This window comes from Astyanax mexicanus, chromosome 8 (assembly GCF_023375975.1).
Source record: "Astyanax mexicanus isolate ESR-SI-001 chromosome 8, AstMex3_surface, whole genome shotgun sequence".
Classification (NCBI taxonomy): domain Eukaryota; kingdom Metazoa; phylum Chordata; class Actinopteri; order Characiformes; family Acestrorhamphidae; genus Astyanax; species Astyanax mexicanus.
Window position 1 is genome coordinate 32,096,178 of NC_064415.1, and position 15,996 is coordinate 32,112,173.

The 15,996-nt window shown below is 35.2% G+C and overlaps 1 protein-coding gene across 1 annotated transcript in view; it reads right to left on the minus strand.

Annotated features, from left to right (window-relative positions):
- Positions 1-15,996, minus strand: part of LOC111190124 (uncharacterized) — a 137,373-nt gene that overhangs the window by 109,999 nt on the left and 11,378 nt on the right. Inside the window, exons 3-5 of the mRNA XM_049483115.1 lie at positions 15,029-15,093; positions 14,279-14,402; positions 7,004-7,357 (exon numbers count right to left, since the gene is read on the minus strand). Coding sequence (XP_049339072.1) covers positions 7,004-7,357; positions 14,279-14,402; positions 15,029-15,093 — 543 coding nt within the window. The remainder of the gene's footprint in view (positions 1-7,003; positions 7,358-14,278; positions 14,403-15,028; positions 15,094-15,996) is intronic.

A 15,996-nucleotide genomic window follows, 5' to 3' on the forward strand; every position in this document is an offset into this window, starting at 1 on the left:
GAGCAGGGCGATCCTGATTCAGTTTTGGGTGAGCCAGTGACTTGTGAATTTAGACGTCCTTTTAGAGGATCAATCGCGCAATGCTTTTTTCCACCACCAAGATAGAAACACGGCAGAAATTTACCTGAACACACAATGCCCATCGGCCTTAATATATTCCAAAAGTCCATTGCTATTGAAAGGATGCATGCGCAAGGCGTAAAAATAGACTGTTGACGGGGTGTACGATGGCAACGCGCCAGCTACACGCCTTGCGCGGGGTGTAAGATAGGGCCCATAAATGCACAATCTGCACAGATAAAACCCAAATAGGAAACTGAGAATAGACATTAAGCACTATTTATTGTTTGAATAATTAATTGTAATGAATGTGGAGGTGGGGCTTCGGATGGGAGCGAGGCTGCACCTGGGAGTAATTAAGAGTTAGTGCGGGAGATGCAGAGAGTGAATGCTTGGGGTGAGCGCGAGAGAGCTGCTGCAAAAGATTGGTTCTGGTGCGGGAGGGTGTCGTTCGCTGCTGTTAGAGCAGCCGGCGATGAAGCTAGAGAGTCAGGGGGCTTAGTTGTTCCGGCGCTAGGAGGGGAGGAACGGCTACCTCCTGTAGTAAGATAGGCTGGGGGTTAGGGACTGCGCCGCGTGTTTGGCTCACCATTTTGAATCCCCATTGATCACCAGAGAAGTTGGCAAGGCGTGAATCCGACCTGCATGCTTCCCGGGGGAGTTGGACCATGCCACAAGCTCAGACCCCGGGGGGAGTGTCTTGCCGGCGGGCGAGTTAAGTCTTTTATATTGTCCTCTATCTTGTCTTAGGAGTAAATGAGAGTAGTGGGAAGCTACTGAGCAAGTAGGCCCAGTGTTAGTTAAAAGCCCCTTTGGGGTTAAGCACTAGTTATTTATCTGTTTTCTAAAATGAGCTTTGTAGTGGTGATTCCTGAAACTAGCGTGAATATGAACTCTGTGAGTGTCCAGTCTATGGGGTGTTTTTAGATTGCTGTGATTTCTGTGCCTGGGTTATTTGTATTAGCCTTTGGTGTGTGCTCCAGATGTGCTTGAACCCTTCTCTCTCAATCTTAGTAATATTAATAAAGATAACTTAATTAACTCATCCCTAACTGTGTGTGTGTATCAAAGGTGGTGGCAGCATTACCCTATCTGGCTTAGGCCAAGTTTATTACACAATGTATCAGGACACAGCTGTGACAGTCACATGTTCCAATACTTTTGCTCACAAGAAAAATGGGTGAGTTCACAATCTTCTAAACTGTGTATCAAATCCAGATGTAAATACCTGGAAATAAAAGATGAAATGATGATCTTTTGTTTCAAATTCATCTTTTAATGTAAAACTCAAATGTTTTCAGTCTACAGCAGAAACAAGGGATTTGCCTTACTGTTTCAGTACATTTGAAGGGGACTGTATGTGATGGTTGACCACAGTGTTGTGAGTCATAAGTGTTACACAAATTATTTTAAAAAATCGATCTTTATTTGAATGATTCAATATCGATTCATATTAACCCGAGATCGATCCTTAGAATTAGCCAATTTTCCCCATATATGTGTACAGTTTTAACATCTCGCATGGTATCTCGCAAGACCATCCTTTTTTGAGCATGCTCTCAGGCTGGGGTGATCCGTTAAGCTGGAGCATGACACCCAGGATACAGTACTAAGGGGAGTTTCTGTACAAAAAAAAGTAATTTTCTTCTGTATTTTCACTCAGTGCTGCATATTTTTGTCAAACTAGTACATTTTACACAGTTTGTTTTCCAGTGTGGTTTTCGCCTGTTCTTGATTTAATGTAATAATTTCACACTTTTATTTGCAAATTAAAAAGAAATGTATGAAGCATGTTATGTTTTTGTTTTATGCAACTAAAATGTCAGTATATACATTCATACAGAGTTGTTGAAACCAAGTTATATTTTACCCGCATGTAAACATTTGAATAAAGTGGCCATTCCAAACCTGTATGGAGATGTGAAGCATGGTGTCACAATTAACTACATAAAATGATATATAAAAAAATAATTTAACTGTTGTGGTAAGTCTTCATAATATGAACACTAATATTTTAATAATGGAAGTTTTAGTGTTCCTTGTAAATTTCCAACATGTCATATTCAAAAGCACATTTTTATTACAGTGCTGAAGTAAATTTGTGATTAGACTAGCAATGCTGAAGTAAATTCATGATTAGAATAGCTCTGCTGAAATAAATTCATGATTAGAATAGCAGTGCTGAAGTAAATTCATGATTAGAATAGCACTCCTGAAGTAAATTCATGATTAGAATAGCACTGCTACATTAACTTTTTTGATCAGACCAGCACTTCTGAGGTAAATATATTGTGAATTGAATACCTATACTTTTAAACTTGTAAACATTTTGTCAGGTGGTCTTGACATTCTAACCTCATGCCATGAATGTTCTACTAAAAAACTTTCACACTTTCAGTTGTTTAGTTTAATTATGCTTTATGTTCTCTGCTTCTGCTACTTTATTATTATAAATAATCAACTGAAGAAGATAAGACTGCAGAATACACACAACACCTTTGCCCCGATGCATGAATACATTCTGTAAACTATATCCCATATAAGTGTAGATAGCACAGACACTGCAGTCGAGGGTGAGCTAGTGACTACTGAAACTTCACCACATCAAAAGATGATGCTTAAAAAGAACTTAAACAGAACTTTAATAGCTTCTTGGGAAAAAAACATCTAAAAAGAAAGTGACCATAAATATCCTATACTCTCTTTTATAACATATATAAAATGTGTTTGTAAGGGCTGGTGGCTGACCGAGGCATCATCCAGGACATCGGAGGGTGCGCCAGGCCAGCGCCCAGGGTTAATTGGTTAATTATCAACACCTGCTTTCAACACCTTATAAGCAGCGCCAACCAGCCACTCGGCGCTGGATCTTTGAAGCTCGTGAGAGCGAATCTATGCCCGTTTTTCGAGCGAGCCTCGGCTCTTTTCTCTTCCCTTCTGCTCTATCCACGGCAAGTGCCGTTTTCCTTCGAGTTTGGTGTAGCTGTGTAGAGCGGTGTGCTCCACAGCCTCCATCTCTCTCTCAAGTCTGTGTGTGTGTGTGTGTGTGTGGGTGAAGCAGCCGCGAGGCACGCGGTTCACTCACCTCTCTCTCCCCTCGCTGTTCCTCTCCTCTCCGGAGATACAGCATTTAATTCATAATCACCTCAGTTCAGTTCTTTGTTTAGTTTGGAAGCCCTTTTGTTCAGTTAATCCTCACCTCGCGCCATAAGAGGTAGTCGGCACTTTCCGGCGGTCTTTGTTTTCAATTCATCCCCCCTTCTCTCTCGCTAGGCGTGACTTTTGTTTTCCACCCGTTTTCCTCCTCCGCCCGTTTTGCGTTGCTCCGCCCCTTTCGGCGGAGGCTGTAAAGAGCGAATAAAACGGCCGCGTCTCAATCCACCCGCTGGTTCAGCGGTGAGAGCATTGGTCTCCGACCGCGACAGCCTGGTTTCGATCCCCGCGTGGAGCGGGGTTTAATAAATAATAATAAATATATATATATATATATATATATATATATATATAAAATATTATTATATAATATTATTATATATCCTATTAATATATGTACTAACGATTATATATTAATTCTTCTTCTTCTTCTTCTTCTTCTTCTTATTATTATTATTATTATTATTTTCCTTTTTTCTTGGGTTTACCTGCTTTGAGATCCACTGCTCTGCACTTGGGTTCTGAAACCTTCTGGGCTGGAGAGCTCCTGCTCCCATCCCATTACAGTGTTATTTAATTAGAAAACATTTATTAAACAATTATTAATTATCGAAGAACAGAAACAGGTCATAAACAGAGAAACACAATAGCACAGGAAAAATGCGTTGTACAGAGCTGGAGAACCAGATAAAACCAGATAATACTCAGCGGGGAAGTAGGGGAACTGGAGGGCTATAAATACACCGGGACACCAGAGAGTAATCGAGTAATTAACCAATCGGAATACTGGAGAGGCAGAGCACGACAGCGTCCCATGCTCAGCAGCCTCAGTGTAGTCCATGGGCTGAGCATGCTGGGAGTTTGAGTATTTGGGAGTGACAGGAACTAGAGCAGGCAGACTGACAGCATCAGGTGTGACAGAAATGAGCAATTATTATTAAGTAATTAAATGCCATTAGTTGCTAAACAATTTATTTGCACACTGAAAATAATTCTAGATTATTCTAGATTCTAGGTCATTCTAGATAAGCCCTTAGCTCCTTATCAAACCTTTCCCAATTTAGCTCCACATCAGAGATTCAGTTATATTAAATTATGTAGATACAAAAAAGGGCCAAACACTATTGGTAAAAAAATAAATAAAATAAAAACATGGAAAATATAAACTATAGCATATACATATCTGAAAATAAACCATTTAAAACACGTGAAAAACTACAAATAAAGCAAATTAAGCACATAAAACAATTGCATGCTTGTTTCTGACTATCACTTTCCCTCCTTTTATTTTTTTGTGTTCATCAAAAAAATGATATTTTTGATTTATTATTATTATTATTTTTTAGTATTAAAATGTAATGCATTAGCATCACATACGTTTGGAAGATGATTAGATTGGCTTTAGAAAATTCGGTTTTACTGTGGAAATTTGATCTGAGAGTAAACCTCAGTGTCTTTGTTTTTCAGCTTCTGCTGTCTTCTGTTGTCTCTGGAGGTTTGTGGTTTTTTGGTAAATTTTAGTGCAGCGTAGTTCAAGTCTTGATCACTTGCAACCTGCAGAAGGAGACAGTGGTTAACAGAATTCTCTACAAACAAACTCATTAAAATTGCATATCAATAACAAAATACAAGTGTTTTTTTCAGTATAAAGAGTAGGTGATATAAGTGTTTATACCCTAACATTGGATACGCTGTAAAATTGTGGAACAAGTTAACATGCTGTTGATGAACTTTTTTGTGTAAATAAAATGTTCTACTCTTGTGGTGTTTGTAATAAGGCACTATTTTGAAGCATATAAACAAATTACACTACAAAAATGCATTTACTAGATGTATAACATCTCTTAACATCCATTAAGCCCATGCAGTCTGCTTCAGTGAATAAACTAAACATAGGAGTGTTCTGTAAATCTGTAAAAATACTTGCATGCATTATTCATTTTAACCATTTAATGCCCATTTTCTTTTCTTTGTAAAGACCACGTTTTTTTTTAATAAACACCTCTATTAAACATTTAAGATTATACTTCTTGGTACAAAGAGAACACAACCACAAATACAAAAAATAATTTAGAAATTGTAAAAATATATTTTTAAATATTTTAAAAATATACAAGTATACATTTTATACATTTGTGCAACTCCATTCATCATGTAAATCCACTGAAATTACTAAAAACTGAAAACAATGTTTTTGCCTCCAAATAAAAATATTGTCATTTAGAGCATTTGTTTGCAGAAAATGAGAAATGACTGAAAAAACAAAATAAGATGCAGAGCTTTCAGACCTCAAATAATGCAAAGATAACAAGTTCATATTCATAAAGTTTTTAGAGTTCGGAAATCAATACTTGGTGGAATAACCCTGTTTTTTCATCAAAGTTTTCATGCATCTTGGCATGTTCTCCTCCACCAGTCTTACACACTGCTTTTGAATAACTTTATGCCACTCCTGGTGCAAAACATTACGCAGTTCAGCTTTGGTTTAATTTGGTAAAATCAAAGAAACTTGTCATTTTTAAGTAGTCTTTTTTTCCTGAACTATATATATACTCTCAATAGATAGTAAAATAACAGTTAACAATTACCAGACTCTTCCTAAAAAAAAAATAAAAAAAGATTTTTCCTACTCCTATGATGACCTTAATCATTTTTGAGATACAAGGTTTTTGTATGAGTTTTCAACAATACAATTTCTCCCACTTATTCATCCCCACCACTATATATTTTAAAAAGCTATACAAATCAGGCAACTACAAGATAAACTATAATGCTGAGGACCCGCATATTTTCATTAAAACCTTCAGCTCTACTGCATTTGTAAAGATCACTGAAGCTCGCCTATGTTTGCTATTTTCTCTTATTTTCTTCTTCATATATTTGGATGCTGCTACTGTCACAACTATTACACATCAACAATATAAGATTATGACATAAATGTATAGTTTTTAATAAAAAGTCTGAAGTAGCTACAAACAGAGCGGGAACAAGGTCGATAATGTGAATAATTTCTGCATGTGATGGTTTTTGTCACCACCACCAGGAAAAACACATGTTTTATATTAAAAAAAATGTGCCCCTGTACATTTCTGAACAGTGAAGACCTTTTTCTATTATGATATACTTTCAGATGTTATAATTTAACTAACTTTTGTTTTTCAAAATTAAATCATGTTTTATGCTAATTCTCAAGAATCGGTAAAACAACAATTAACAATTACCTTGGAATAAAATCGTCTAACGGTGAATTTTCTACTCCTATAAAGTTAGAATTTTGCTAAGACAACCCTAATATGCATTTATCTTAGATTTTAATCAGAAACTGTAATAATCACCTGGTCTGCTTGAACTGTGTTTCTTTCAGCAGCATCTTAAACAGAAAAATACATGAATATATTTAATTAAATTGCTAACAATAGAAACTTTACAATATTTTTTTTTTTAATTTTGCCCTTTTTTATTTCTTACCTACCTTTATAATGACAGATGTGTGATTTTCTGCACATAAATAAAACCACAACTATGGTTACAATGTTTGATGCCGCTAAAACAATAATGGCTGCAACCAAAAGACCATTCTCTAAAATATGGAAGAAAACATTAAGAATAGTTAAAACTTATAAAATGTATCACTATAAAACAGATTAAAGATATTAAAAGGCTTAAAAAGTTCTATATGCTAAAGTGATAATGCTGTTTTTTTTCTGTCCAAGACCCCCCTCAAAACACCCAAAACCTTTGAGGGTTGAGCTTGAGACCATTTTGGCTTATTAAAAAAAGTTTTTTTTACCTCCAGTTAAGTCCAGTTTGGTTCCATCTCCAAAGAAGATGTGTCCACATGCAGCTACAGCACAGTAGTAAGTTCCAGCATCAGAGAGGCTGAGGTTGTTCTTGGGGAGTTTGTAGATACAGCTCTGTGTAGGAGAAACAGTCTCAGAGCTTTTCTTACACTGATCACTCCTGTTTCCATGAGTGAAGATGATTCCTGGATCAGATTCTCCTGATCCGTGTCTGAACCAGTACACACTGTGATCTCCTGCAGAGTTATCTGTGAGTATTGAACACTGCAGAGTTGTATCTCCTCCCAGTTGAACTGGATCTGATACAGGAGGCTGGAGAACAGTGTAGAGACTTGAAGGTGATTCTAAATAATGGAATAAAATGTAATTTAGTGATTGTTTAGATGTAGTGTTACAATATTGAAACATTAAATTTTAAAGTAGATTACATTTTATTTTAGATAAGTACTTTTACCTTTAAGAACTATTACTGTGCAGTCTGATAGAGCGATATCTGTAAAATATGCAGCTGCACAGAAATATGTAGCTGAATCTGATGCTTCTGTATTTGAGATGTTCAGAGTAAAAGTGTTTTTCTCTGTTACTGCAATAAATCGTCCGCTCTTATTAAACCCGTTATGATAAACAACTGCAGATGAACGAAAAGCAGAAGAAATCAGCACAGGCTTTTCTCCTGGAGTCTGTTTGAACCATGCAGTCGCCGTCACATCAGCAGATGAAAAGTTGCAATTCAGACTAACATTTTCCCCATTCTGAACGTACTTTTTACCATTTAGACATGGGATGTTAATCTTAGAGGCGCCACCTGAAAAAAAGAAAACATGTTTTACATAACTAAAATATATTAAACAAATAAACACTGATAAATACTTGAGTACAAAAACTTACCTGACATTGATAAAAGCAAAATAAGTCCACGAAAGATGATCATTGTAGTTTGATCTTCAAGAAAGTCTTCAAGCACTTTTTCTTCTTTTCTTTACTAAAATAAAAAATAATCACTATTCATTTACACTGTAGAATAGAAACACTACAATAAGCAAACAGGCAACAAGAAAACATTGTAACTAAAATATAGTTACAGCCCAAAACCTGCAAAATTAATTCTATACACTATACGCTTTCTTACTTGCTGGTACTGAAAGACAATGTTAAACCATCAAATGAGCTTATATCAGAGCATTACTCTACTTTTGAACTTGACCATGATCTTTACAGGAAGCTCAGTTGAGACCCAACCCACTCACGTCGATGGGCGTAAAGGTACTCCTCAATATGCAAATGACTTGTGCTGGAATACAGATTCAGCCAATGTCAGGTCAAGTTTTTTTTTTTTTTTTTTTTTGTCCATTTTACAACTGACATTGTAACAAAGCAGCTACAGTATAGTATATGCATTCAGCAATAAGGTAAGTGATTAACAATATGCTGTATAATACAAAAAGTAGAACTGTATTATATACATACAGTGAGCAAGCTGAACACAACAATGGAAAAAATCCCACTGCTCCAAATGTACACACCCCAGAGCTGGAGTTACTACAGGTCCTAGTAATACACTGCTTAGTTAAGCAGAAAACATATACCTCTATATTTGAGTAGCCTACTTTTTTATCTTGTTACACAACAGACAGAGAAATAAACAGCTTTATAGCTAGATAGTTGCTAGGAACGGCCATAAGTAATGTTTACCGTTGAAAGTCTCCTTCCACTACAATCCACTTTTTCTTGTTCTTTGTAATAATACTTAATACTATAGGTCTCACTTCCTCAACCTCCATAGTTTGCAGTAGTTAGTAAAAGGAAAGCATCAGACAAACGATCAGGAAAGGCTCTGAAGTCGAAGCCTGGATACTGAGTTCATGACATCACCCACCTCGGCTCAGGGCCACCCACAGGCAGAGCTGAAGATGGACTAGAGCAGAAGGAGCTATAGCTAAGGTGGAGCTTACAGCTTTTGTTTCCAGTAACTAGTTAACGCTAGCTATCTTGTGTACATAGCTATAGGTTTAAATCGGATCTCCGGATGATTCTGGTCAAAGCGGGCACCGATTGCATAGGATTTTATGATATAGAGCCGACTCTGGGGCTTTAGCGTGGTGAAACTGCCCAAGTACCGAATCATCAAGTCTGAGGTAAGAGTTAAGTAACATTAGTTGAGCTGACAGTCTGATGTTAAGTGAAGTTTAAGGGTTTATCTAGCACTCAATGCTATATCTTTATAACTAAGGCTGCGTCTCTGAAAGCATTTTGTCCTTTGAGTTTTACAGTTTTAGAGCTGTAAAATTGACTGTGGGGGGAAGGCAGGTAGGGGTCCACTGCTGCAGTGCTGTTAGCCAATCAGAGGCGATATGTTTGCATGTGTGAATATTAATGAGCAAGACCCCAAATCCTGTCTTTCTTCAGAGACCTCTAATTCAGTTATCTAAAGCAAGGCTAAATAGAAACACCAGAGCATTTTGTTCAGAAAAAAAACAGCTCACAATGTATGCACACAGATCACTGATATGAGTGCTCCAATTATTTAATTAATTTAAACACCAGTCCTTAGTTACCTAACCTAGTGGTTGAGATAAATTACCTGACTGAATCAGCTTACCTGCTTCCATGCTGCAGCACTGCTCACTTTATTGTTGTGTGCTGGCAACCTTGGAGGTGCAGTTAGTGTTGGGGAACGAGCAGCAGGTGGAGTCAGAGGCCAAAACAAACACAGATACCATGTTGCACTGCACTATGGGGAGGAATTAGTTGCACAGTTAATCGCACAGTTCAAACAGGGACGTGCTTTAACTCAGCATGTTTTCTTAATATCTGATGATACATGCAGATAAATAAAAAATATATAATCCTTATCGTTTCTTTAATTCTCTTGTGATAATAGGACCTAACAAGTATTAACAAGCCATTTGGGATCAGAAGGAGCCAGTTAGCCCAAAAAACATTTTTTTATCTTTTTTACAGTAAGTATGAGTATTTTTACCTGTTCCATGTATGTGGTTGAACTGGCTGTAGAAACTCTTGACTGGGATTCCTGCATTCTTGTTTTTATTCAGTTGAGTGCAATGTTGTCATGTGACCACTAAACGGTAATGGCAGTGTCTCTATATGAGGTCAAAGGGTTAATGCTTAAAAAAAATCATGGTGCATAGATGCAGAAGTGTAATTTCCCCAAATAAGGATGCAGAGTCTAACAACTCTCAAATAGTTTTTTTTTCTTTGGATTACTGACTGTAAGGCAAAAATAACACTGAAACACATACATTTTCATCACTTTTAATTTTCTGTATATGTTCATTTAATTTGATTTGATATTGATTGAATTACTTTTTTCAAAAATATTTAGAAAAAAATATTCACAATAATTCCCATTTAAGAGAAAAAACTGAGAGACAACAATTTTCAGAAAATATACATAACCAAAGAAGTCAAACAATCGAGACAAAGTTTTTATTTTTTAAAGTTTCAGGGAAAACATATTCTTTATTGCATTTTTAAAGTTCACTAAAAGGATTGACTATCATTATACAGTGAGAATGAGGACAAAGGAAAGCCAGAACATTTTTTTATCAACAGTTTTTGCAACTTCCAGATGAAAGCATTGTTAATTCCAGATGTGTTTCTAATTTACTTGCTGCCTAAAGTAAAATTTTACTTGCATATTAAATATACCTCATATTCACACAGATGACTTAGGTTTTCATGTTCATTTAGTTACAAAACACATGCAACATCAACACATGACTTAACTGTCCACTTGGTGACACTTCAAAGCTAAAGTTAGATTTCAGCTAAAGGTTTGCCAAGTTGACAAGGTTAAAACAGCATGAACACAATCTAGACATTGAGTCGCAAACATTTGGTCATTGAATCAATGCTAAAACTTAGCCTAATTATGAAATTTCAGTGAAGATTAAATCCATTTCTTAATATAATACATGCACATGGAAAAAAAAACATTAAACAAGATATATAGGAGATAAGCAAAAATACCTATCAATCCAATAAACCATGCTAATCTAAAACCCTATCCTGACGGGATTAGTTTCTCAGGGGCACGTCTGTGAAAAATGTTTTATACTTTGACTGATAAAAATCTTGCATCCGGACTGCAATTGGAAAAAAAAAAAGCAGGACCAGATCGTTTTTTTTTTTTTTTTTTTTTTTTTTTGGCTTTCTGGGTCACGTGACATCGCGTTCAGTAGCTCCTCCATTTCCACTCACTGTTGTGTTTATGTGGATCACTGTGGAAACTCTCGCCCAAAGTGTAATTACGGTGCGTGGCAGTGGACAAATAGCAATTGTATTAAATGTGAGGAGACGAAACTCAGAGATGTGCGTCTGAACGGGACCTAAAATTACCGGAGGACCACAGAGTTCGGCGAAAAACAGTAGGTAAATCAGCCTGTAATTTTCTCAGAGGACGTTACCCCGTTACAGGCAATTATCCCAGGACCCCTGAGAAACTAATCCTATCCGGGTAGGAAATAAGTCAGCTAAAAAAATTAAGTTTACATTAAAGTTAAATGGTAGAAAATTTTACAAGCTTTAGATACATTTGTGAATTCAGTTTTGTTGGTAATAGATGACCTTGGAGTAGAATTCAGGACCTTCATTCATCGGCTGAAGTTCACCAGCGAGCTTCATCAAAGCTTCATCACATGCATCCTGCAGAAAGACACTGTAGTTCATTAATAAAAATAGTACAAATAGAGAACATCACGGCAACAGAGAGGAAGAAATTGGTCAAGCTGATCAGGAAGGCAAGTTCAGTACTGGGCCATGCACTAGACCCAGTGGAAGTAGTGGGAGAAAGAAGGATGCTGGCCAAGCTGGCAACCATAATGGAGAACACTTCCCACCCACTACAGGAGATGGTCATAAGACTGGGCAGCTCCTTCAGTGATCTGCTTCTCCAACTGCAGTGTGGAACGGAGAGGTACCGCAGGTCTTTCCTGCCTTCAGCCGTGAGGCTTTATAACCATCACCTCCCCAGGCGGCACACTAGTCACTTTAAGCGATAAATGCACTCTACACTTTACCTTTATTGTATGTATGTTTTTTTCTTAAATTAAATATTATTTATTTATTATTTTTTATGTACTTTTTGCTCTCTTTTCCTTTTGTTGTTTGTGCTGCTGAAACAATGCAATTTCCCCGAGTGGGATAATAATAAAGGCTATCTATCTATCTATCTATCTATCTATCTATCTATCTATCTATCTATCTATCTATCTATCTATCTATCAAAACATACCATAATGTGGTAACAAGCAATTAAACTGAGTATATTCAACTTAAGTAAATGTCTTGAATTAAATAATAAATAAGTAAATAAAAAATAAATTAAAAAACCTGATTCTTATTTTTTATTTAACAATTCTAATTACTTTTTACAGTGTAGGAGAGCAAAACAAGATATTCCATAGATTGAGTGTAGCCAAAAGTAAAATAAAAAAGTCAAAGTACAATTTTACCTGAACTGTGGGAACATCGGCAGCATCTTCAAAAAAAGTAAGAATACTACATTAGCATACTATATTACGTAAGTGGACATTATTCAATAAAGAGTATTTATACATCCATTTTAATTTTGGAGAATTTAAAGTTTAAAGTAAAATTACCTTTTTGATAACTACTGTGTAATTGTCTACACAGAAACAAAACTGCAAGCATTAATATGATGTTTAATGCTGCTGAAACCATAGTGGTTGGATCCAAATCCCTGTTCGCTATTATGAGAGAGAGAAAAAAAAACATACATTTCTTTATAATTTAATAAAACTGACCAACATTATTTATTAAATAAAAAACACGGCTCAAAATCTGCTGTCTAATCCTTCTATTTTCATTGGGGTCAAATTTACCACATTCAATGTTTAACAATGTTTAAATAAATTATTTACATATATTTTGGCTAATATTTATTGACTTTTCCTAAATTAATGGGGTCAACCGGGTAAACATTAAATTACCCTGATGACATTATTATTTTTTTAATGTCCTGTACACATATTGTACACAAAGGTGTTCGTTGGAGTCAATTTGATCCCAGTCTGTTTTAGCTGTATTAAATACATAAAATAATATCAGTATTTTACACACTTTTGTTTTGGATGATGTGAAGGTCACTATGACATAGTCAACAAATATATATAGTATATGACATATACTTGGGTAACAATTGTTTTTTGATATGATCAATTATTGATTCATTTTCCATTATTATCCACCTTATAAGTAAGTAATTTAAATTTTAGAATATAAAATGAGAGAATATGGGTGTGATTGTGTACACCACCCACAAATTTCCACCCCTATCGCCAAGGTACTGTATTCCAATGACCAGTTAATCAAAATTAATATTAAATATTAATTTAAATATGAATGTAAGCCATTAATATTTAAATATTATATCCATTGACTACAGATTAGACTGTCCACAAGTTCAAATAATAAACATATCTATAAACATCTATAAACATCTCAGCAGCATTTTTGGGGTAACAACTTTAATTATTATATTATTATTATAATATACAATTCCAGAGATTAAAATTGACCTCAAGAATAAACAATATTAGCACATTTAAAGATAAAAGTTAAACAAAAGAAAAGTAGTAATATACACTTCAAATAACAATAAAATAAATATATTAGTATTAGTATTATCACTCACAGAACTTTTTTTTTTTTACAGTTTTTTCCTTTCGACAGTCAGATTGATGGCAAAACAAAATCTTTGAAAATGTGTATTAAATATTTCTTCTATTTATGATATATGCTGACAAATGTGTAACACACAATAACCCATTTATATATATTTTTTGGATGCAACTCTGTGCTGTTTGTGTTGTACTTGTATTTAAAAAGAAACATTTGGCTGGTTATTTATAATATCTTGGTATGATTGTTTTTTTTTTTTTTTTTTTTTTTATTGATGGTTTATTTATTCATAATGTTTTATCTTTTTTAAATGTTGACATTGCCCTGCCCTGCACAATAATTCTAATTTGTCTGTACTATGGTCTGTACACAAATGGAAAATAAAAACCTTGAACATTAAACTTTAAATGTCTGACTGTGCTAACTAACACTGGTTCTCAACATTATTACACAATAGCATAGAAGAAAAGATTAAACAATTATTATCATTTCATATCAAGTTAAAATATTTTTTTTCTGCTTACAAGTTATATTCTGACAAAACTTTTGTATCTGAATGGGGCTTGAAGCAATTTGAAGAAATCTAAAATATTATATCTTACCTCCAGTTAAGTCCAGTTTAGTTCCGTTCCCAAAGATGATGTGTCCACATGCAGCTACAGCACAGTAGTAAGTTCCAGCATCAGAGAGGCTGAGGTTGTTCTTGGGGAGTTTGTAGATACAGCTCTGTGTAGGAGAAACAGTCTCAGAGCTTTTCTTACACTGATCACTCCTGTTTCCATGAGTGAAGATGATTCCTGGATCAGATTCTCCTGATCCGTGTCTGAACCAGTACACACTGTGATCTCCTGCAGAGTTATCTGTGAGTATTGAACACTGCAGAGTTGTATCTCCTCCCAGTTGGACTGGATCTGATACGGGAGGCTGGAGAACAGTGTAGAGACTTGATGGTGAATCTAAATAATGGAATAAAATGTAATTTAGTGATTGTTTAGATGTAGTGTTACAATATTGAAACATTTAATTTGAAAGTAGATTACATTTTATTTTAGATAAGTACTTTTACCTTTGAGGACTAAAACTGTGCAGTCTGATAGAGCGATATCTGTAAAATATGCAGCTGCACAGAAATACGTAGCTGAATCTGATGCTTCTGTATTTAAAATATTCAAAGTAAAAGTATTTTTCTCTGTTACTGCAAAAAAACGGCCGCTCTTATTAAAACCGTTATAATAAACAGCTGCAGAAGAACGAAAAGTCGAGGCAATCAGCACAGGCTTTTCTCCTGGAGTCTGTTTGAACCATGCAGTCGCCGTCACATCAGCAGATGAAAACAAGCAATTCAGACTAACATTTTCCCCATTCTGAACGTACTTTTTACCATTTAGACATGAGATGTTAATCTTAGAGGCGCCACCTGAAAAAAAGAAAACATGTTTTACATAACTAAAATATATTAAACAAATAAACACTGATAAATACTTGAGTACAAAAACTTACCTGACATTGATAAAAGCAAAATAAGTCCACGAAAGATGATCATTGTAGTTTGATCTTCAAGAAAGTCTTCAAGCACTTTGTCTTCTTTTCTTTACTAAAATAAAAAAATAATCACTATTCATTTACACTGTAGAATAGAAACACTGCAATAAGCAAACAGGCAACAAGAAAACATTGTAACTAAAATATAGTTACAGCCCAAAACCTGCAAAATTAATTCTATACACTATACGCTTTCTTACTTGCTGGTACTGAAAGACAATGTTAAACCATCAAATGAGCTTATATCAGAGCATTACTCTACTTTTGAACTTGACCATGATCTTTACAGGAAGCTCAGTTGAGACCCAACCCACTCACGTCGATGGGCGTAAAGGTACTCCTCAATATGCAAATGACTACAGATTCAGCCAATGTCAGGTCAAGTTTTTTTTTTTTTTTTTTTGTCCATTTTACAACTGACATTGTAACAAAGCAGCTACAGTATAGTATATGCATTCAGCAATAAGGTAAGTGATTAACAATATGCTGTATAATACAAAAAGTATAACTGTATTATATACATACAGTGAGCAAGCTGAACACAACAATGGAAAAAATCCCACTGCTCCAAATGTACACACCCCAGAGCTGGAGTTACTACAGGTCCTAGTAATACACTGCTTAGTTAAGCAGAAAACATATACCTCTTTATTTGAGTAGCCTACTTTTTATCTTGTTACACAACAGACAGAGAAATAAACAGCTTTATAGCTAGATAGTTGCTAGGAACGGCCATAAGTAATGTTTACCGTTGAAAGTCTCCTTCCACTACAATCCA